Source organism: Scatophagus argus, chromosome 3 (genome assembly GCF_020382885.2).
Source record: "Scatophagus argus isolate fScaArg1 chromosome 3, fScaArg1.pri, whole genome shotgun sequence".
Lineage (NCBI taxonomy): Eukaryota > Metazoa > Chordata > Actinopteri > Scatophagidae > Scatophagus > Scatophagus argus.
In genome coordinates, this window is record NC_058495.1 from 1,728,509 (window position 1) to 1,753,205 (window position 24,697).

At 40.5% G+C, this 24,697-nt stretch overlaps 1 protein-coding gene across 2 annotated transcripts; it reads left to right on the forward strand.

Annotated features, from left to right (window-relative positions):
• Nucleotides 1–879: 879 nt before the first annotated feature.
• On the forward strand, nt 880–23,542 carry ccdc71 (coiled-coil domain containing 71). 2 transcript variants are annotated; one of them, XM_046380481.1, is made up of 2 exons: nt 880–1,035; nt 20,101–23,542. In XM_046380481.1, exon 2 carries the CDS (start codon nt 20,111–20,113, stop codon nt 21,185–21,187), a length of 1,077 nt encoding a protein of 358 aa, XP_046236437.1. In that variant the 5' UTR covers nt 880–1,035; nt 20,101–20,110; the 3' UTR covers nt 21,188–23,542. The 2 variants fall into 2 exon arrangements, with proteins under 2 accessions (XP_046236437.1, XP_046236444.1); XM_046380488.1 differs by lacking the exon at nt 880–1,035 and adding an exon at nt 1,057–1,284.
• The last annotated feature ends 1,155 nt before the right edge of the window (nt 23,543–24,697 follow it).

The following is a 24,697-nucleotide window of genomic DNA, read 5'->3' on the forward strand; positions in this document are numbered from 1 at the left end:
TGTCATCTAGACCTGCAAATAGTATTAATTTATCAAGCTTTCAATGCCACCTATTTCAGTATAGAAGAGAAATCTTAACCTGGACCAGGAGAGTTCAGACCTCTAACAAACACTCTGCAAACACTCAACAAATGAAGCAGCTATTGTCAGTGTCGATTAGGTTTTATTCCCAAAAGTACAATAAAACCGAGGTGATCTCCAGAGACGGCACATGTATGAATAGTTATTTATACTAAAATATTTTTCAGTATCTGTTCTGGTCACAAATTACTTTCAAAATATCTTTATTTCAGCAGCTGCACTGGCATCCATCCAGTGGTGTGTTACAATTAAGAAATTATATTCTAATTAATTTCCTACTAATTTTAATTTGCCAATGCGTTATTTCAGGAAGCAAACCATGGTTTGTATCCCAAATTCATGTCAACTGGTAGGCCATGGTTTAAATGAAAAACATGAATTTGAACAGGCCCAGTTGAACATTCAGTTTTATCTCACATACTGTCACTTAGAGTGGGCCGAATGATAAGTACACTTCTACTGTTACATCTCCTGACTCTGCCACCACTCTTTCTGAATGAATAGATATTTAATTTAGATATATAATTTATAGCTAGCACATTCTTACAGTGAATAACCCTGGTTTCATACACTTTAATTATGAGGCACATTCAAGGGAACAAAAAAATAAATGGTTATGATGATTATTAAACCTAACAAAAATGTTTATTTGTATATTGATTATTACATTATATACATGATTATTTATTGATTGATAAATAAATATTTCCCAATAATTCCGTTAATTAATTTTTTTTTATCTTAATTCAACTTAAGCTTATGTTTCAGTAACTAGTGCCCAATCCCCACCCCCACCCCTTGCCGGGGTTAACAGTGCCCGCCCCCTCTCCTCTCCCCGGCAGCCTCCGCCTCTCTAGCCTGTTCTGTGATCCACACCGCTGCTATTGCAGCCATTTTACCGTGGAACGTCGGCACAGCAGCGGCCGGAGGATGCCGAGACAGCAGCGTTAAAAGGTAAATCCTTCTTTTTTTGCCTAGGACTTTCATTTGCGTCGCTAATCTTCACGTTTCCAACTCAGCAAAAACGTCGGATAGGGTCTGGCGAGCAGATGGCTAGGCTGGTCGTAGGGGCTGAGTGAGCCTCCGCAGCTGACTCAGGCAGAGGAAAGATTGCTGCGAGAATGTTTGGCGGCCGAGGCTTGTCGCTGGCAGTTCCCAAGTCTGTGAAAAATGGCGACGTCTTTCACCTAACCGCTTAAAGTTGTAAGTGAGCGTTTGTGTGGCGAATAGATGAACGTATACGGTCTCAGGCTACAGTTAAAGAGTGCTGATTGCAGTATACAAATTAAACTGAGTCTTATCAATGTTTCGTAAGGGGGGCGCTCGAGAGCTAAAGAACAACGTAGGTTTGCACATGCTGCGTAGCTTAACACTGTACTAGCTAGTCTGTTTTTAGCCCTTTTTTTTCATGTAGTGACAGCATTTTATGTTTCTTTGTTTCTGTCAATCGTGTAAATCTATCAGTTTGCATTTGTTAATTATGTTTGTGATGTTTATTTTTGTGTGGTGCTGTTTAAAATGTTGTTAATGAAAGCTACAAAGCCCAGCATACAGTTGTGAAACTGCTTAGTTTCAATGGAATATCCACATAGGAAATACATACAGACTTTTGAGTCCGTTCAAACAGGTACTCCTTTTCCCCCAGAGTAGCAGGTATGGCCTGTCCTGCTGTGCCTATGATTGGCTTATGCTAATATTACCATGGCTGTTCTCACTCCTTATGCCTTAACATAGCTAAACCAAACAATGAGCGTAATGAGAACTGATGCAGAGTAGGGCAGATCATGACCTGAGGAAGAAAAATTGCGTATTAGCTAGCTATCTCACTGGCGCGTTAACATTGCCAGCTGGTAGTTGTTAACCCAGTGATGTTGACAGATTTTCAGTGTAGTGAGTAGTGGTGGTAAATAAGGTAGCAAATGAATTTGCTGAGCCTAGAAAAACCTAGAAAACAATGTAGGTGAGTCAGGAGATAGAGCTGAAAATTCCTGTCTGACTTGATTCCACTGTTTTTCAATAGTGGATGCAAAGACCAGTGAGGGGGTGGGGACAGATGGTCACTGTCCAATTTGTCATTATGGATTTATTTACCAAGACCTCCAAATGACACAGCAATTCAAGGCTGGCTTACAGGGGGATGATTGTTACAACTACTGTTTAGCTTCTGGGCAAAAAAAAATCTCTCACACTGTATGTTGATAGCGTTGACCCCAGAGTTCCCTTCTATCCAGTATTGTTGGGGGGGGGGTATAACCCACATTTCTAAAGTTATCACCTTGTTTCTCTGACAATTTAAAATAAGGGATGTGCATAATTAGCTGACTAGTCATTGAAATATTGCATATTGCAGATGTCACAACTTGTTCATATTTACAAGTAATTGTGTCGTTATCAGCAAGGGAAAGATCACCTTAGGTCATATACACAGATCGACCATAACAATAGGATGACTGACAGGTGAAATGAATAACAATGATTGTCTCATTACAATGGTATCTGGCAGTGGGTGGGATAAATTAGGTGTCAAGTGAACATATTGTCCTTGAAGTTGATGTGTTGAAAGCAGAAAAAATGGGCAAATTGTGATGACTAGATGACTGGTCTGCAGTGGTCAGGACCTACAAAAGTGGGCCAAGAAAGGAAAGCTGGTGAACCAGCGACCGGGTTATGGGCGGGCAAGGCTGGCCCATGTTGTCCGATCCAATGGAAGGGCTACTGTAAGTCAAACTGCTGAAAAAGTTAATGCTGGTTCTGACAAAAAGGTATCAGAACATTATCACAGTTCGTTGGGGCTGCATGGAGCTGTGTAGCCGCATATCGGTCACGGTGCCCATTCTGACCTGTGTCAACTGGACTACGGAGCAATGGAAGAAGGTGGTCTGGTCTGATCAATCACATTTTCACTTCCATCATGTGGATGGCTGGGTACAAATATATTGCTTACCTAGGAAAGACATTCAATTCAGTTTGTTTATATAGCCCCACCTGACAACAAAAATTATCTCATGGCACTTTCCAATTAGAGGTGGTCTAGACCACACTCAGTAAAATTGTATTATATTCTGTATTATATTATTAATTATTACAAAATTAAGTTTTGTAATGGGGCTGTGTGAGAGAAGGAGCACACAAACAGAGATGTGTAACAACAGCAGTATTGGAACTGTAGATAATGATAATGAAACAGTATACTGAAGGTACTATGGTGATTATGATAACAATATTAGTAGTAGCTGTACAGAATAGTAAGAGAACTAAAATAAACTATGACTAAACAGTAGTAAGCAGTAGGTTTCAAGCAGGACTGCAGTAGGTCCAACCATGATCCATGGGAACCTGCGAGATGAGAAAGGACAAGGATTTTGAGGAAGAAGTTGAGTTAGTAATATGCACTAATGGGACATAAATGTGTGCAGAAGGAGAAGTCAGTGCATTGTGATAGATCTCCCCCCCACAGTCTAAGCCTATAGCAGCATAACAAGGATCTAGCCTAGGCCAGCCCTAACTGTAAACCATATCAAATTCTACTCTTAAATGTAGAGAGGGTGTCTGCCTCCCGGACCGAAACCAGAAGATGGTTCCACAGTAGAGGTGCTTGATCACTAAAGGCTCTGGTTCCCAATTTTGAAGACTTTGGGAACCACAAGTTCTTGGGAACGTAAAGCTCCGGTGGAATAATAGGGTACTGTCAACTCTTTAAGATGTGATGGTGTCTGGCCGTTCAGGGCTTTATATGTGAGAAGAAGAATTTTCATTTCTACCCTGGATTTTACAGACAGCCAATGTAAGGAAGCCAATGAGATATATGATCTCTAATGCTGGTTCTTGTGAGTAATTGTGCAGCAGCGTTTTTGATTAGCTGGAGAGTCTTTAGAGATTTACTGGGGCAACCTGATTAAAGGGAGTTACAATAATCGAGTCTGGAAGTAATAAACGTATAGTTTCTTTGGCATCTTTCTGACTCAGAATGTGCGTAATTGGAGGTGAAAGATGCAGTCTTTGAAATGTGCGTTATATGTGACATGATGTCTTGGTCAAAAATCACTCCTAGATTTCTTACAGTGGAGTTTGAGGCCAAGGTTAAACCATCTTAAGTTGAAATATCATTGGATAATTTGTTTCTAAGGTATTTTGGGTCCAGAACAATAACTTCAGTTTTGTCCAAATTAAGAAGTAAAAAATTGCAAGTCATCCAGGTCTTTATGTTTTTAAGACATGTATGAAGTTTAGCGAGCTGATTTGTTTGATCTGGTTTCATTGACAAGTTGTGGTTGTTGTAGTTGTGTGTCATCTGCATCAGTGAAAATGTATCAACTGTTTCCTAATAATATCACCGATGGGGAGCATAGGGGTGAATAGTATTGACCCGAGCACAGAACCTTGGAGAACTCCTTGACTAACTTTTGTGAGTATGGGCAATGCATCGTTAACATGAACAAACTGAGATCGATCTGATAAATAGGACTGAAACCAGCTTAATGCAGTTCCCTTAATGCCAATTAGGTGTTCCAGTCACTCTAAAACGGTGAATGGTTTTAAATGCAGCACTAAGGTCAAACAGTACCAGGACAAAGATAGGTAGATAGATGACTTGATTCATCTCTGAGGGAAAATTAGGTTGTCATAGCAGTCTGGTATGTTTGAATACAATAAAAATAAAGTAGCACAATAAAAATACAATAGTATTAAAATACTTAAGTAAAAAAAATATAAAAAAATACACACACAAAAAGAACACAAGATAAGAGGGTATATAAGGTGCAGTGGCAAGATGATGGTAATGTTACTGTAAATACTATATATATATATATATATACATATGTGTGTGTGTATAACATGTGTATCTATATATCTATAGATATATAGTAATAATAACAATGTGTGATAATAATAGTAAATAAATAACATTATATAATACAGTATATAATAACTAAACCTAAATGATAAAAAATAATAATATAAATAGTATTTAATGTTAGCAGCAATGGTACATAGTAATAAGAAATAAATAATACTAATAGAAGAAGAAGAGAAGAATCGCTTTATTGGCAGTATATATATTTTTACATATACACTGAATTTGTCTTCTGCATTTAACCCATCCTTAGTTGAACACACATATGCAACACCCAGCAAATTACATGCAGTGAAACACACAGGAGCAGTGCTCTGCCGCTATCAAGCGCCCAGGGAACAAATTGGGGGTTAAGTGCCAGCCGGGGGGTAGCATTTTCTGCATTAATAACTCCACCACACCCAAATCTTTCCTGCCCGTCCAGTGAGGGAATCGGGCCGACGATCTTGCGATCACAAGCTGCTGCTCCAACTTCCACGGCTGCCCATATATGTACACATGCATGGGATGCGTATGTGATGGGATTCAGAGTGTTAAAGGTGACAGGTAGATTTTGTCCAGGTGTGTAGTCGTTATTTCCTGTGTCGTTCCTTAGAGCAGCGGGGTTGAATGAGTCTGTTGCTGAAGCTGCTCTTTAGCTCGTCCAGTGTTTTGTGGAGGGGGTGATTGGGATTGTCCATGATTGCCAGCAGTTTTGCCAGCATCCTCTCCTCCACCACCTCCTCCAGGGTGACAGGTTTATAGCCAACAATAGACTCTGCCTTCCTGATCAGTTTGTTCAGTCTGTTGCCGTCCCTTGCCTTGATGCCCGCACCTCAGGACACCCCAGCAAAGAAGATGGTGCTCTCCACAACAGACTGATAAAACATCTGCAACACCTTGTTGCAGACATGAAAGGACCTGATCCTCAAGAAGTAAAGTCAGCTCAGGCTGTTTTTGTAGGTGGCCTCTGTATTGGTGGACCAGTCCAGTTTATTGTCCATTTACACCCACTTTAGTACTTATCCACTAAATCCAAATCCGTCCCCCTGATGCAGACAGGACTTCCTCCTGAAGTCCACCGCCATCTCCTTTGTCTTTGCCACGTTCAACTGGTTCTCCCCACACCACTTCACAAAGCGGTCTCTCCCTCCCCTCCACACACCCCACAATGGCCGTGTTGTCAGAGAATTTCTGCAGATGGCACGACTCAGTGCAGTACTTAAAGTCTGATGTGTATGTGGTGAAGAGGAAGGGAGACAGCGCAGTTTTCTGGGGGGCTCTGATGTTACTAATCAGACGATCAGACACACAGTTCTGTGTGTCTGATCTCACAAACTGCGGTCTGCCTGTCAGATCGGCATCGACCCAAGTGATGAGGGAGCACTCACCTGCATATTCTCTAGTTTGGCCTTCAGCAGTCTGGGCTGGATGGTGTTGAAGGCGCTGGAGAAGTCAAAGAACATGATGCGGGCTGAGGTGTTGGGTCTGTCCAGGGAGGAGTAAGCCTTCTGCAGCAGTTGGATGATTGCATCATCAACCCCAACATGGGACTGATATGCGAACTGCAGAGGGTCTTGCGATGGACACACCAGTGGTCTGAGGTGTCCCAGGACCAGTCTCTCCATGACCTTCATGATGTGAGAGGTCAGTGCCACTGGCCTGTGATCCTCCAGTGCAGTAGGGTGTCCTTTTTTGGGCACTGGGACCAGGCATGATGTTTTTCAGAGCTCTGGTGCTCTCTGAAGGTGTAGGCTCAGGTTAAAGAGGTGCTGGAGAACTCCACAGAGCTGGCAGGAGCATGGCTGGGGGGTGGGGGGTGTGGCAGGGTCTGAGAAAAGTGTCAGCAGTGGGTTGGGGGATGGAAGTGACGAGGGTGGTGCGAAGAGGTGTCTGCTGCAGGAGGTGGTGGGGGGCTGTGGAGGCTGAGAGGATGTCCTGGGAATGAGAGGTGTAAAAAAAGTCCATGGTGAATTGTTGGGGGTGGGCAGGAGGTGGCAGTTTGCCAGTTTGTTCCTTAGAGAAGCAGTAGAGGGGCCGCCGGGGATGGAGGGGTTAGAGTTAAACCTACTGGAAAAAGCATGTTCAGCTCGTTAGCACGTTGTTCATTCCCCTTAGCTGCACCCCCACCTCTCCTCTGGAAGCCAGTGATGTCTCTCATCCCACTCCAGACGTCCCTGGTGGTGTTCTCCCCCAGTTTGTGTTCCAGTTTACTCTGTATTTGTCCCTGCTCTCCCTGATGCCATGTTTGAGCTCTCTTTGTACCCGCTTTAGTTCTGCTCGGTCCCCTGATCTAAAGGCCATCTTCTTCTCATTGAGAAGGGCCTTTAGGTCGCTGGTTACCCATGGTTTGTTGTTTGGGTAGCAGCGGACCTCTTTAGTAGGGATGGTGTTGTCAGTGCAGAACCCAATGTACTCAGAGTCATTAAAAAAGGTCATAAAGTCATTGCTCTTCTGCTTTGAAGAAGGTCACGCTGCCTTTTTTTCTTGGTGGGTGCGGCAGCAGTAAGTTCATCCTCATTTGCTTTGCTGCAGCTCTCATGATTGGCACCTTCTCCAATTCCTTCTGGCCCTTGTAAGTCCAGTTGCTCTTGCACAAGCTGATGTTTGACAAAATCCAATGCCCCTGCCTCCTCCATGCTGCCACAATTCCTTGGATCCAAGATGGTGGATTCTCAGGAGGACTTGGATTGCAGGTGAGCTGTATCTTTCAGCCACTACCCTGCACATGTTTTGTTTAATACTGGGCTGTCAGTGCATTGTCATCGGAGCCTGGAGAAAGAAGGTCGCCTTTAATCAGTTCCAGCACGGGGTTAACTGAGGACACTGTGACATATTTTTCCCCTGAGAGGATGTCTATAAAGTCAGCCAGTAGTTTTATTGCTGCGTTGATGGACTCTCAACACAGAAACATCATGCCAAGTTGGGTTGAGGTGGCCATGTCTTCTGTCTTCAAACAGGACACTATGGCTGGGAGTTGCTCCAACACCCTCTCTGACATCTTCTGCTTAGTGCCCCAGATAATATTGTTCTTGTTCATCATTAACTAGTCTATATGAACATTCTTAAACAAATACTACTTTTTACATTTCCATTACTTATTATTATTACTTTGTATGTTATATTTTTACATGCTAGCGCATACTAAAAGTCTACAGTCTCAGTTAGATTCTACAGGTCTACAGGCTACTATATGCTGTCATACAGTTGTGGAATTGCTGTTGGTGACACATATTCTCCCAGGCAATTTGTACTGGCTGTCAAATGTTTGCAGCATTTTTCAAAATGCTGGCTTTTCAACGACATTAAAGGGCAGCTTCTCTTTAGCAATTAAGCGAACTACACTGTCTTTGAGTGTGCACCATATTGCACTGCCCTGTTTGTATTTTGTTTGTCGATAAAATGCCCCAGTGATTGTGGACTGTCAAGGAAGACGAAGACGGCCCATCTGTCCCCAGCTGGAGAAACTGCATCGGATGATTATGTTTTAGGTGCAGATGCATGTTTGCTGTATTTCCACATTTAGTTGCTACTGTTTTACAACAAATGCGACATTCCGGCTTGCACAGGTTAAGTGGTTCACCACAGTCATTCGGTTTGAATCCAGAGTGCTCCCTCACTGCAGCTGTCGTGTTCAACTTTGAAACGAATTCCATCTGTGTTTTCCAAATCTTAACTAGCATTTTCTCTGATTTGCTACTCCTCACGGGGCTCTCAAACTAAACTCCACCTTGCGACTGGAACGTAACTGACACGAGAATTCACTCATTACGCTAAGGAAACGAGGGGGGTCAGTCTAGACTGATGCACCAGAGTGAAGCCTTTTGTCATTCAGTCTGTTTGTTAGAGAGAGAGAGAGACACGAGGAAAACAAACAAGCATGCAAAGCATGCAAGCATCATTATTATACCATGACGCTAGTCTATTTTGCTTTGTTTCTTTTGTGGCAAGGCAATAGAGTCAATTGTTAACCTTAGTCAGCTTACAGCACTGTCCACAAAATGGTCAATTTGAGAGGGAATACAACTGGCATAAGACTTTTCTTTCATGTTGTAATGTTCTGCAGTACCGGGGCATGATACTGAAGTAAATGACAATAGAACTGCTTCCTTAAAGTTAGCCACAGCACTATCAAACAGGTTTCTAGTATAAGAGTTTTTTCTTTGCGTCATGTAGTGAAGTAATACAAATTCAAAAGTTATTAAACAATGGTCAGATAAAGAGGATTTTGTTCAAAGACTATTAAATGTTCTATTTTTTTCTACTTACATGTCAAAACAAGAGTGTGATTAAAACAGTTAGTGAGTTTGGGTGGTTGACCAAGAACACAATTCTGACCGTCCGTGTGTCACATACTGGTAAAAATTTATATTTTTTGAGAATATATATTTAAATGCTGTTCCTCTGACAAGATATAGTACTACCAAAGGTGCTGTGGGTATATTAAGATTTCTACTTAGAGTTTTGATCCAAACATCAAAAATATCATATGGTGTGACTGTCCGGTATAGAGTGTCGTTACAAATAAGAGCATATAAATAAATTATAAATATTTGATAGTTCTACGGTGCATATAAAATAATAATAATCGGCAATAACACCCAACCAGGAAGTTACAATAACATCGTGGAGTGGAGTTGCAAAGTCATGAGTTGAGGTTTTTTGATTTTTAGTTAAAAAGCTGTGAAACTGACATCACCAGTAGTGGTCAATGTTTTGTGTCTTATGGTGTGACATTATTTGCATAAAAATGATTATTTCTCACAGATTTTACTTATTAATTCTTAAAAAGCATTGCTGCCATGTGACTAATTACATGGTAACTATTTGCTAGCTGTTTTTAGTTTGCTAATAAATTAGCTTAACTGATCAGAAGGTCATATGGTGTGACACTGTCATATGGTGACTGTTTTTTCCAAGTCACACCAAGTGACATTCACTTTATTTTACATGAATAATTTTGTATCTAAAAAGTTTGATCGAAAAAAAATATCTATATGATAAATAATCCACTTTCCAATGTTATATTTCATGCAACCATATTTTACAGTTTCCCATGATATTAAAAGATCTTTTTCCTGCGTTTGTTAGAGTGAGGCAGATATGTCACACAAGTACAGGGAAAGACTGAATGCAGACCCTGTAAGGAGAGAGAAAGTCCTCAGGGAAAGGAGGGAAAAGTAAATAGATCATGCCAGTTCACATAGGACAGACAGCTTTAGGAGGTTGAAAGTCTAGGCCACAATCAGCATAGTATTATTTTGAAAACTATTACTATTACAATGACAGCGAGTCTGAAATTAAATTATTATATATTTTCCTTTAACAGGTTTGAAGAGAAGAAACATAAAGGAAAAATTAAGCCCTTCAGCGACCTGATTGTCTTAATAATATGTCTTAATGTCTTATTACTGAATACACAATGTTAAGAGGAGTTTATATTGAACCATTAAGGTTATGTGAATGCTGTTATTATGTTATATTTGAAATTCATGTGTGACCGGTTTCCTCAACTGTTTTGTTTGTTTGTTAAATACATATAAGACACTTTTTGCATTGACATATTGTGGTGTGGTGCAGTTTATCATATGGCGTGACACTCATGTCATTTGGTGTGGCGAGGAAAAAAATCCTTTTAACAGGCAGAAACCTCGAGTAGAACCAGACTCAGTGTAGACGGCCTTCTACTGTGACCGCCTGGGAGGAAGAGGGGGGAGAGGAGAGACAGGGAGATGGAGAGAGACAGGAGAGGGGGAGATAGAGAGAAAAAGGAGAGATAGAGAGAACAGTGCAGAGCAGGAGCAGCAGGATCCAGGCAGGGCCATGGAGAGGGTTCTGGATCCAGCAGCACTATCAGTGCTGTAGGCAGGGCCATAGAGGGCTCAGGATCCAGCAGCGGTACCAGGCCTCAGGAGGGCGGGGTAGGAGATTCTGGATCCAGCAACATGCTCCGGAAGTGCTAAGGAAAGATGGAGCACAAGCTTAAAAAGATTGATCAGCAATGTCCTCCATTGCATGATACTTTCAAAAAATAAACCGAAATATACACTATTTTCACAAGGAAATGTTAAACATCAAAGCAGGCATGATTAAAATGTTTGATGAAGTGAGTTAGAAAAAAAAATACTTCATTTTCACTATATGGAATAGCTTTCATGTCACACCATATGACAATTTAAGGCACTGATAGAGCAAATTGATGAAAAAAAAATGCATATTTCAACTCAAAATCTAAAGGAGCACATATATATTTGGAAAGTTAAGAGTCATAACAACACAAAAAATAATTTTCAGGGATAATATTTGAAGTTTTTAAAAAAACTTTTTCTCAGCTTATATGTTAACCACCTGTTTATGTACACGCTGACAGAAGCTGATTGAATCTGATGGAGAGATAAATACTGTGCAAAGGCTATTGTTATTATTGTCCACATGGATATTGAAATCACCCACAATAAGTACTTTATTTGACTAGACTTGATAGAAACTGAAAATTCCAGTAGAAATGCAGAGTATGGGCCAGGAGCATGATACACTGCGACAATAAAAATTGGTTGTATTGTTTTCCAGGTTGGGTGAAAGACTAAGAATAAGGCTTTTGAATGAGTGACAGTTAACTTTAGACTTTGGATTGAATGATAGGCTTGGGTCAACAATGGTTGCAACTCCACCTCCTCTGCCAGTGTCTCAAGGAATGTGAGTATTAATGTGACTGGGGGGAGCAGATTCATTTAGGCTGACATATTCTTCTGGCTGTTCAACCAGGGAGGCTGGTTGACTGTACGGAGGAAGCATAGTCACATGGCACAAGCCCACGGTCCACCCTGTACATGCTTATGCTCCCCACTCTGCAACACACCCGCTGAGAAACCAGACCTTGTAATTGGCAACTCTATAGTTGGAAACATGAAGTTAGCAACACCAGCGACCACAGTCAGATGCATTCCTGGGGCAAGAGCGGGCGATGTGGAATCAGATCTAAAACTGCTGGCTAAGGATAAGTGTAAATTTAGTGAAATAGTAATACATGTCAGTGGTAAAGACACCCGCCTGTGCTACTTGGAGGTCACTAAAATTAATGTTGAATCGCTGTGTACATTTGCAAAGACTATGTCGGACTCTGTAGTTTTCTCTGGGCCCCTGTCCAATCTGACCAGTGATGACATGTTTAGTCACATGTCATCATTCCATCGCTGGGTGTTGAGGTGGTGTCCAGCAAGTGATGTGGGCTTTGTAGATAATTGGCAGACCTTCTGGGGAAGACCTGGTCTCATTATGAGAGACAGCATTCATCCTACTTTGGATGGAGCAGCTCTCATATCTAGAAATTTGACTCAGTTTCTTATTAAACCTCTTTAAACCTCTATTAAACATTCTCTTTGTGCTGCCATTAGAACAGTTACCCACCAAAAATCCCATAAATGAATTAATATTAGATTATAATTTAGGTTTATTCTCTCTAACTGAAACCTGGGGTTGGCAGGCATGGCACCAGGATGCACTATGAGAAGAGGACGAGCCACTGGAGGCAGTGTAACGCTTTGGGCAATGTTCTGCTTCGAAACCCTGAGGCCTGCCATTCATGTGGATGTTACTTTTACATGTACAACCTATTCAAATTTTGTTGCTGACCAAGTACACCTATTCATGAAAAGGTATCCCCTGATGGTAGTGGCCTCTTTCAGCAGGATGATACGCCCTGCCACACTGCAAAAAATGGTTGAATGGTTTAAAGAGCCCAGCAGCAAGTTTGAGGTGTTGACTTGGCCTTCAAATTCTCCAGATCTCAATCCAGTTGGGCATCTGTGGAATATGTTTATAAAACAATTATGATCCATTGCAGTTTACAGAGCTTAAAGGATCTGCTACTGATGGCTTGGTACCAGATACCACAGCTTACCTTGAGAGGTCTAGTGGAGCCCATGCTTCAGTGGGTCAGCGCTGTTTTGGCAGAAGTGTAATGTTATGGCAGATCGGTGTACGAAAATCTTAAGCCACGGACCAAAGAACTATATAGAGTATATTTTATATATGGACTGTAGTAGTTTCAGTAGTATCGGAATGGCATTACTGGAATAATACATAGTGACATAGAAGACGCAGCGTCTCCTCTCTGAGCTCACACTGTATGTCCAAGCTCCTCACCCTATCTTTAAGCCTAGGCTCAACCACTCTACAGAGGAAACTAATTTCAGCTGTTTATACCCACTCTCTCTCTTTCTTTCAGTCTCTATGCAAAACTCATGAACATGGGTGGGGGTTGGAACATAGAGTGACTGGTAAATGGAGAGCTTGGCATTCTGGCTTAGCTCAGTCATCACCACAATGGTCCAATTCAGTGCCTGCTTTGCTGCCGGTGCCACTCCAAATCATCTGTGTATCTCACGCTTCATTTTCCCATAACTAGTGAATAAGACCCCAAGGTACTTAAACTCATTCACCTGGAGCAGCAATTACCCCCAACCCAGAGAGTTTCTGGCAGAGAATCACAAAGAGGATCGGGAACAAGGGAGTCTTAAACCTGCTGAAAACATGTTTTACTTTGTGCTGAGAATTCACACATGGCTGGTGTGGAGAGTTGTATAAGTGATTTGGGTCCTCCAACTCTGCCCCCTCCACCGAGGACATGTTAGTTTATTAGTTCAGGAGCTCCTCAAAGATCTTCTTCCACTCCCCACCCTATCTCCAGTCTCAGTAGGCAGTTCCCTTCAAGCCCTGCCATCCCTTCTTGAGTTGTTGGATGTTTTGCCAGAACTTCTTTTAGACCAGCTGAAAGTCATTTACCATAGCCTGCAACACCCAAGTTTTTGCTTCGGCAATTGCTGAAGCTGCAGCGGTGAAGTGATCCCTTCATAATGCATCTACACTGTAGGAGAGGATTGGAAAGCAAAATCTAGTATTCTTGTCCTCCCTAAAAATGACTTAAGATTCAGCTGAAGCTCATATAAGGCTTCTCCACATGTTTGTGAGCTAAATTTGCATTACATAAATGTCAGGAATTTATTGAATTACATCTTGATTTGATTTAAAGGAATGGAGCACAAAATGTAGTATGCTTGTCCTCCCTGAAAATGACTTAAATTTCATCTGAAGCTTATGTAAGGCTTCTCCATATGTTTGTGAGCTAAATTTGCATTGTTTAAGTGTCAGGAGTTTATTGAATTACATCTGATTTAATGTAAACCATGTTAGTATGCCTGGCTAATTAGCTTACGAAGTACCATGGTCTGAACAGACCCAATACAAGCACCAACACAAAGTAACATTTGTATCGCCACAGCTGCAGCTTTAATTTTGTGTGTGTGTGTGTAGAGGTGTGAATCTTAGAGTCTCACAAATTGATTCTGATTCTTGGGGATCTGATTTTATCCAGTATCAAGTTTCAATTCAAAACAGATTCCCGATTAAATAAATAGAATAGTGCCAGTGAGACACAGACTAGCACAGCTGGAACATGATCCTGTATGGAGTGGTATAGACTCTGGTGCAGATAACTGCATAGATTAAAATGAGTATGTTGTATGCAAGTTGTATTTAAAAAAAAAAAAAAATTAAACAAACACTATCACAATCCAGATAAATCCTCTCCCAAGTCATAGTTCTCTTGCAGACTGAATCAGATTGTCCTCCAAGATTTCCCCGTATTTTGTTGAATTCATTTTACCCTTTGCCCTTACAAGCCTTCCAGGGCCTGCAGCTTAGGAACATCCTCACAGCTGCCACCACCATGCTTCATGATGAGGATGGTGTGTTTGTGTTGATGTGCAGTGTGTGATCTTTGCCAGACATAGTGTGTAGTCTGATGGCCAGAAAGCTCCATTCTGTTCTCATCAGAGCAAAGAACCTTCTTCCAGTTGACCATGGAGTCTCTCACGTGCCTTTGGGAAAACTCTAGTCGAGATTTAATATGAACTATCTATTTCTCCCATAAAGCTTTGACTGGGGAGGAACTTGGGCTACAGTTGTTGCATGAAGAGCCTCTCCCATCTCAGCTGCTGAAGCTTTTAAATCCTTCATAGTAGTCATAGGTGTCTTGGTGACCTGCCTCACTGATCTTCTTCTCGCAAGGTCACTCAGTTTGGATGGCCTGCTCCAGGCAGATTTACATGTGCCATATCTGTTCCAATTCTTAATGATGGATTTAAGCGAACTCCAGGGGATATTCAGTGGCTTGGAAATTGTTTTTGCATCCATCCTTTGAATTGTTCTTTTCAGTAATCATGTCTCTGAGTTGCTTGGACTGTTCTTTGGTCTTCTTGTTTTAATTGTAGCCAGGGATACTGGTAAACCTGGACCTTCCAGACACAGGTGTATTTCAACTACAATTGCTTGAGACCCATTCACTACCCTCAGGTGATCACCATTTTAGAAATTGAGAGACTACTAGCACTAATTAGAATTAAGTCAATCACTATAAAGGGGATAAATATTTATGCCATCACTTATTTTACATTAGATACTTTTTAATTAATTGACATTACTTTGTAGAATGTTTTCACTTTATATTGACTGTGATTCCATTTATTCATTCATTTTCTATACCCCTTATCTGTCAGGGTCACAGGGGAACTGGAGCCTATCCCAGCTAACTATGGGCAAGAGGTGGGGTTCACCCTGGACTGGTCGCTAGTCAGTTGCAGGGCTGACACACAAAGACAGACAATCACACACTCGCATGTAGGGGCAATGTAGAGTAGCTGATTCCATTTATAATAGCAGTAAAAGGGGAAAGCATTCAAGGGGGTGAATACCTTTTTGTGTCAGAAAGTTGTCCTCAAAGCAAATGGGTGACATAAACAAAGGCAAAACCAGTGACGATGGATATATCTTGGATTGCATTTCATTACGAAATTATTAAAAACAGCTGTGTGTGCACATAAATGTGTATATACTGGGACGACTCATCAACCTAAAGCTCACCTGAGAACAGCCTTCAGTTTAAAAATCTCATCCACAATCATAAAGTTTGAGAGCATTTCAGAGACCCAACAGTGTGGTGTTCTGTGAGCTCTGCAAATTGGAAATGGCTTATTGCGCCACGTAAATTTTGTGTATTGAGCACTTTTTCAAGACTGGAGCAATAGCAAGACAGCACTGTCCTGTTTAGTTTTTGTCCCCATCCCAGCAAGAAACATTAGGATTATTAACATGCAGTCTTTGTTGGTAATAGTCATTTAATTTGATTTTAGAAAGGTTTGATTGCCTCGTCCACCAGAATCCAAGATTTTCCCACAAAGCATTGCATTGTAAATATGATTAATTTTATTCACTCATCTGTCAGTGGTTTTAATATTGTGGCTGATTGGTGTATGCCTCTGCATTTGGTGAAGCATTAGTTTTCCAAGTTTTCCATTGCTTCTGCGAATGTGATATCTCAGAACACCTTGAGGGAATTTCATTAAAGGTCAGCATCACTGTGACATCATCATGTTTTCTGTCCATTATTCAACAACAGAAGGGAGATTGTGCTCATGTTTCACATCGAAGCATCCACTTTTTAGAATTTCTGGCTTCTTTGCAGCAACATCCATATCTGAAGCATTGTAGGCCACCACAAGCTCAGTGGCTTTGATGAGATTGAGCTTCAGGTGATTGTTGTTGCTCAATGTGGTGAAGCTCCTATCAATCATTCCATGTATTCAGGGTCTGAACAGGTATAGATGTAAACTGTAACTGTAAGGTGCTCGGATTTTTGGGGCTGATCATTCATTACTGGAAGCAGTATTAGCAGATGTCAATCAAAATATTGTTTCTGTACTTGGTTATCACCGACAGATGTTATTACTGATATAATAAAAGCAGCATTAAAATGTTAAGGAAATAAATAATTGTGTTTGTTTTGCTCGACTCAAAAAGGTGTGTTTGAAACAAAAAGAAAACTTGTAAACTTAAAAAAAACTTAACTAAAAAACAGAATTAATAAAAAATGAAAAGGGCATAGAATGTCCTTAAGCCACTAAATTCTGTCTAGCCAACCCCAAATTTAAAGTACTTTTAACACGAAATTGTACTCAGCTTTAGTACATGTATTTACTGTAAACTGTTTGCTATTAACTCTTTATGTTTCTTTGAACAGAAACTCAGTTCTGCTGTGTGTTTGGCTTCAGTGTAAGCTGTTAGCCCTAGTAGCAGTTTGCTCCCTCACCGATTGCTAACAGCTGAGTAGCTCTCCTCCTGACGGTTTCACTACAGATTTTCCATGTGGTCTAGGTGTAATCAGTGTATTTGAGAGGTCTTACCAGCAAGCCATTTGTGACTGAGAGGACAGATGGACCAGTACTGCTTTAACATTTCAGAATTTTACGGTTTTCCTGTGCTGAGTAAACAACCAGTAACAGTAACCAAAGCAACAGTATGAGAAGATGTGCTTCGATGTGGTCAGCGCTGGGTTCAGTTTGTTGTGTGCCAAGTGATGGTCTGTTTGTCATCAACACATTTTCTGTAGCCTGGTTGACTAAGGATTTTGTTGAAGACAACAGGACAGGTGTATCCTGCCTCTCGCTCTGTAGTCAGCTGGGATAAGCTCCAACCGCCCCCCTGCAACCCTGACGGATAAGCGGCATAGAAAATGGATGGATGGTCTCTGGGGATTGAGTGGCTTTTGGAGCCTGCCTCAAGTGCCTCAACTACCTGACATTTTCTTTCAAAGAAAGAAATAAAGTCAGGTTCAGAAATATGTCAGTTTCAGAGTTTTATCTTTTAAGTTGAATTACATCAACATGGCAGATAGTTACTTCAACCACCTGCTGTGTGAGAAAACTGTTAAATATGAAAACGTGTTCAAATTTTTCTTTTGATATTTTTTTATGGATGTGGCTAGCTAGCTATATAGGAAGATGGTGTTTCTTTTCTCTGTTATTTGTTACTTGCCTTGTTATTTTATCGATGGTGCAACAGCCATCAGTGACCATAACATGACAGAAGAGATAACATGACAGCAAGAAATGTTTGTCAACATAATAAAAATTGGTGAATTGTTTATCATAAACTGTTGAGGCGTAGTCTAATGTATGATCGTAGCCTCATCAAACAAATACACACAAAGACACACCCACAAGTTGCCATATGGATTTAAATTCAACTCTTTTTCGCACAATATGAAAATGAATGGTAAGCTTCCATATTGTATGTTTTGTATTGTAAATAAAAATGCAATGGTATATGTAAGGGAGTGTTCCTGCCTTCCATACTGGGCAAAAGGTCAACCCTGAGTCACAATGCCTTGGCGACTGTACTCAACCTTGGGATGCATACAGCTTGAAGTTTCCCTCAGATACAGTTGTGGTTTGCTGATAATAAAGATTGAGGCTGATTGAAAGCATTAACATACTTAATAAAAATCTCCAGCCTGTGTAATCACAGCTGCAGCAGTACATGGTCATAACATCAATTCATGTGACTCGTTATCAGTCACATTTGGCGATGAGCCCAGCTGCAGAGCAGGCTTTGGTTTCTAGATCACATTTAACAAGTATTAAAGAAGTTAGGGGTCAAAACGTCACAGCACCCACAACCAGCGGAAATTGTCAGAGCAGAGGGAGATTTTCAGTGAATGAAGTGGTGAACTTCACCACATCCTTGCTTCTGAACAGCTGAGCCTTTTGACAATGCTCCTGTCACACCCAGTCATGATCACATTACCAATGAATCTGTTTACCTGTGGATTGTTCCAAACTGGTGTTTTTTGAATATTCCGCAAATGGTGGAAGTCAGGATATTTGGGGCCCAATAAAAATGTTGTTTCTATACTTAATCATCACCTATGGTTGTTAGTTATTAGTAGTATAATGAAAACACCATTAAAATGTGGGGAAAATAATTATATTTATTTGGTTTTCTTTAGAGGAATAGGGTTAAAACTATTTGCCTTAAGACAAAATGAAAAATGAACTGTAAACTATAAAAAACAAAGAAAAAAACAGAATTAATCTAAAATAAATGGGACACAGAATTTGGTAAAAATTCTGTCTTGGTCTCAGTGTTTGTACTTTGTGTCCTAAAGCAAATCCTCCACCACTTGGTCACTGCTTGTATCTGCTTACTTTCATCTTTGACACGGGTTTGCTGTAATGGACACTGACAATAAGTGTATGTAAAGTACTTTAAACTGCACTCAGCAGTACTTAAGTGCATTTATATACTGCAGTCTAGCTATGTTGTCACATCAATTTGAAGGTCACTGTTTAATTAATAATGTGTTTCTTTGAAACTCAGTCCAGCTGTGTTTAGCTCCACTGCTAACAACTAACTAGCTCTCCTTCTAGTGTGTGTGCTCCTTTACAAACTCAAGGACCTCACTTGATATCACTTTTCTAATTGATAGCGTTTGCTTCTAGACATTTGCTCTTATCGTCCTCGACTGTGAGACTATGGGGTGCTGTTTGAGCCCTGCAGACTGCTTTGTCATTTTAAGCTTGTCTTGCATGTTTATATCTGATCAGCTCTTCTGATCCTTCTTTGTTGACATCATAGATTATAGTGTTTCAAAGTAATAGACAACAATGTTATTCTGTACCGACTTGTTTAAGATGTGTTTCAAATTCAGAACATATTTATAAAATTCAATGAAGTTGATGAGATTAATTTGCTGTTTTCCATTGAGTATTAGCAAAATAACACATCACAGTTCCCCAGTTTTTGGAATGTATGTATGTGATTGTAGATTGTTTGGATATGACCAGATATTGAAATCTGAACATGAGCAAACCACATCTGGACTATTGACCAAATTTGTCTCTCAGCAGTGTAGTCAAATTTAAATCACTCATCGTACATAATTTCAGTAAATTAACTGGAGGAATCAGTGGAACTCACTCTTTCTAGTGCTAGCAGTATTTCCGATGCCCGTGAAGGGTGTTTTTTTTGTGCTGTCTCGGTAGTGATAAGCTTCCAAGCTTTGTCTAACTAACATAACCTTGGAGTTTCTAGAAGGTAGATTGTTTCTTTTTTAGAGAATGCTTGGTATATCAGTCTTCTGCCCTCCAATTCACATCAGTGAGATGTGGGCTTTTAAATTTAAATTGCAGCAAATGGGAACTAAAAGGGGGGTTGTAACAATATAATATTCAAAATACCAGAATTGTGATTGAAAAGATTATGATGAACATCGTTTGTTATTGTTATTAGTTCTTGGGTTGATCCTCTCTGATTCTGTGTAACAACATGTTTCTGTGTTTTCCTGGCAGAACTAGAAACATGGCTGACGCAACAAGAGGTCCCGTAGTTGGCCGGCCATTGGCGTTCACCAACGAAGAACAGAGGGCAGTCCACTCCTGGTCCCGGATCGCAACAGCAGGGCACAGTGTCCTCCTGGATGCACTGAAGATCCTCAGCCCGATGTCCCATGACCTCTCAAGCAGTGAGGAGCTGGTCACCTTCCTGCAGGACCTGAGTGAAGAGGGCCACAAGCCCGTTGTGCTGCGCAGCAAAGATGTGTATGGCTACCGCTCATGCACAACCCAACCCCTGACTGAAGACATGCTGAAACCTCCCAACAGGACACTGAGACCAACTGCCAAGAGGAGAGGAAAGAGGCCCCTGGCCAAAAAGAGAGAGGTGCACCCATCTTGGAACACCTCTGAGAGGAGCAGTCCAAGAATTCAAGGGGTCCGCCCTCCAGAGCTGCTGGTGGACCACCATGCTATCATCTGCAGCAGGACACCCAGTCAGACTGTTGAAATGTCACAGGTGCTGCAGTTGCAGCCGTGCCTCAGATTGACCAATATTAAAGGCCTGTCTGGCTTCCACACAGCCAGACTTCAGATTCATACTTCCTGGGACTCGTCCTCGGACACACCCTCTGTTGCCTTTTCGCAGCAACAGCACCCTCCAACGCTTTCAGGAATACCTTTGCAGCCTTCTCATAATGGTGGTGGGGCGCCCACCAAAGCTGTGGCCTTGTTCAGCCAGAAGAACGTATCCTGTCCACTCCGATTGGACGGCGCCCTCATTGGAGATTCTGCTCCGATTTTTTATGTTAATGGAAGGGCATTCCCAGAGACTCACACAGAGCTGACCAGCAAAGGCTGGAGGAGCAATGGCCTCCATCGGGATGGTCGGGGCCCCAAGGAACTGAACAACCCAACCCGGCAGAGAAATGGCTGGAAGGACAAAAACAGTTTTAGGTGGAAAGTGATTAAGGTGGATGACTCACGCTCAGTTGCTGAGGCCCGCAGGAAGGCACAGAAAATCCTACAGGTCAACTTGTCTCCAGTGATTCAGATCCAACCTCTCAACCATGTGCTGAGGGACTTCAGATATCAGAATAAGTGACCGTTTCCCCCAGACTTATACACATTGTTTAGCAAATGTTAGCGTTTTACATCCATTCGTCTCTACCTGACTGAGCCCCAGCATTCATAGCAGACCTCTTACATAGGTTTTTGTGATGTCTGTTGAGTGCTGGAAGTAGAGAAGGTACAGTCTTTCTGTGGAAGCTCTGGTTCCTGAAAGAGGCATTTGAATTAAGGTGATGCTTTTCCCAGCAGGCTGGGAGATTATTATCAGCCAAATGCTGGTCCATTTTCAGTGTCTACATTGGTTTACAAAACTCAATACTTAACCTAGTCATCATTCTGCTTTGAACTGACTGGCTGCTAGCTGATGTAACTGATGAGTTTTGGGACTTTGGTGCACAGATGAACTGGTGGATGAACAGGGTAGGTTTCCAAAGTCTTCAGACAAGGAAATTTGATGGTTGGTTGCAGCAAAACAAATAAACTAAAGGAGGGAAAAGAATAAAAAATTTGTCTTCCTTTTTTGTATATTTGTTGTTTACTCTGGAAATCAGAAAGGCATTGGGAGCAAGTACAGTGGGGATTAATTTGACACTTGGGTGATTTGTTTGAAGTACAGTTGTTCACAATGTGTTCCTTTGGTTTAATTTATCAAAATGGGGAGAAAAAAAAACTATTTTTGACAGTTGAGATGATTTGATGCCTCACTTGACAAAACATGATTCAGTGGAAATAGTCCTAGAAAGGGAGAATACAGTAGAGGACTGGGGAATTTGACAACATTTTGACTCCTGACATTTAAAACTTTTACTTGTGGCACAACACTAAGAATTCAGATATGACTTTCTCATATTCTCTCATTATTGAACATGATATCCAGATCTTCTTTTAGTCCAGTATTGGCATCCTTCAAATTTCTTCCATTATAGGAAGTTTAAGATGTTTTACACCAGATACCCAAAAACACCAAGATGTGCAGTCATGAGGGAAAATGACCATCAGGTGTTGGTCAATGCTTTTCAAGATTTACTTTTGTCCAATACATTTATGTACGACACACGCAACAGTCAGTTATTGTTCTGAAGTTAAAACATTTGGTTTTTGTGGTTGCATTTCTTCACTTGAGTTACTTTGTTTCATAACATGTTAAATTTGAAGCATTATAGAGATTTCCCTCCCATTTGCATGTTAGATTTTTGTTTCTGGAATTCCCCAGCTGTGCTCAAACTGCTCAAAAAATGCACTTTGAAAGTGGCAGCGCATCACTGTCGCTTGTTCCTCCACACAAGATGTTTGTAATTATTTCTTGTGACATATAGAAAACATTTCAAATGATCGCTAACCTTTTTTAAACTTTATTCAAAACCACACTGGTTTTGCTAGAGGTGAAAATTGTATAATATTGGTGCTGAATTAAATGACTGGCACAAGAATGTTCTTCTTGTTCAGGCCGGAGCATTTAAGAGTGACTTCCTGTGACTTATTCTGTGAGGGATTGTAAGGACTGCTGCCCCTGCAGGTTGGGATGCACACGCCAAACCGCCTTGTGTGCTTTCCAAAAGGTTTCATTTGTGAGGAACCGCCAGAATCATATTTGTTTGTTTCATGTTATCATTTGTGAGGAAACCCCAGTGTATTCCCCAAAAAAAAGTTAGAGATGTTCGGGCAATATGGCATTCCACAAGACAAATGTAATGTGTAATTGAGCGATAAACACAGCCCTTAAAAAGAAAATTTTAACTCACTGTCCAATTACTGGCTTTTCCAATTACCATCTAGATTTTACTGATCTCAAGACCATTAACTGTGGATTAAAGTTGCGTTAAAAAAAACAGTGAGCATGCCTTTGATTTTTTTTTTATTTATATATGTTAACCTACATTTTTTTCTGTCTTCCAAAAGACAGAAACTGACTACTTAAACCACCATGTTTTGAAGTCCAGGTAAAACAGGACTTAACCACTGTTAGATCAGTACATAAAGACGTTTGTTTCAGAAGCCGTGAAAAACATGGAACAAAAATCTGTTTCATGTTTAAATGATATGGAAGCTCTTACAGGTTACTCAGTAGGAGGAACTAATCAGATTTAAAGTGGAAATATCTGACTTGATATCCATGCAGTATGAATTAGCAAAGCTGTTCCTCTGTTTAAACTGAGACCACCTCAGTGTTTGTTCGTCATCCCCACGTATTTCCACGTTTCTGTTCTGGAAGAGCCACTTGCTTTTCCTCATGCCCTTCTTTGATCTGTCTGTATACAATCATGTTCACTACCAACAGTTCCCTTTTGTAGGTCTTCTTTCTGTTAGCCTTGTTTGTGCAACACTTGTATAATATTGTATTTCCTACATAACATTTGAAAAGTTTTGTTCAATAAAACGTATCTGAAAAGAATGTAGTTTTTTTGTCCTTAACTACATTTTTCATAACATATGACTCCCATACAATGCTGAGAAAGTTTAAAGGTATAATATGTAGCAATTCATTTGAAAGTAAGAAGGAGTAAAGGTAATTTCTCACATCGTCACAAGCCTGCAGAAAGGTGTAGTGGTGTCTGTCTGTGTGAGCTACAGGCAGTCTGAACAGGAAGAATGAAACTTGTGCTTTGGCTTTATTCACACAAAATCTGGAGCGATGTGTGGAGGTTTGGGTGTTTATTTAAGCTTTAGAATGTAAGAGCTGTCAGTATGAAAATAATGTTTTGTTTCTCTGATTTACTGCTATGTTTGCACTAACTTCTGCTTTCTCTGTTCGTTGTTTAGCTCATTCGACCACCGCTGCTCCCTGAACCATAGATGAGCAGCCAACTTCGAATTGTTTGCAAAAAGCAACCACGTTGAACATCTGGGAAGCGCACAATGCTCAGAGTGACCTTTGTCCTCAAATATACTACATGAACATCAATTAATCTAATCTAATATGCCTGAGAAAATTATTTAAAGCTGCTAATAAAATGTTTTGACCTATTGCAAATTTAGTTATAAAATGATCGTGATATTTATTTGGTTAAATCATTCAGGAAGCCTGCCACATCACATCATATTATGCTTTAAATGCATGAGTAATCCATCCGTCTGTCTATCTATTTTCTATAGTGCTTATCCATGGTAACATAATTATTAATTTTAAGTTCCATTTCTGTCCCTATATCATGCATACTGGACATTAAACATTTTCAGTGTAAGACTTTCACTTGTGAGTTTGCCACAGTGGTATTTGCATTCATTCTGAAGTAAAGGATCATGCGCTACTCATTTATTCAGGATCTGATATAATCTGTAATCCTGCTTTCTTTCTATTGTAATTGTTCACAGTTTATCCTCACCCTTGTTCATACCTCTGTGGAGGACCACAAGAATCACAGAAATATTCAGAATTTAATTAATAACTACATGTAAAATAAAAATATGCATTTTGTCACAAATGAATAAAAACATTAATGTTCTACTAATGAATTGACTAAATTAAATGAATTGATTCATATTTTAAGGGTCAATAAACATAGATATATATACAATTAAAAAGGGATTTACAAAACCAATATCT

Excerpts from the sequence above, each read along its gene's own strand:
- ccdc71 (XM_046380481.1), top strand. The coding sequence starts at position 20,111 with ATGGCTGACGCAACAAGAGGTCCCGTAGTTGGCCGGCCATTGGCGTTC.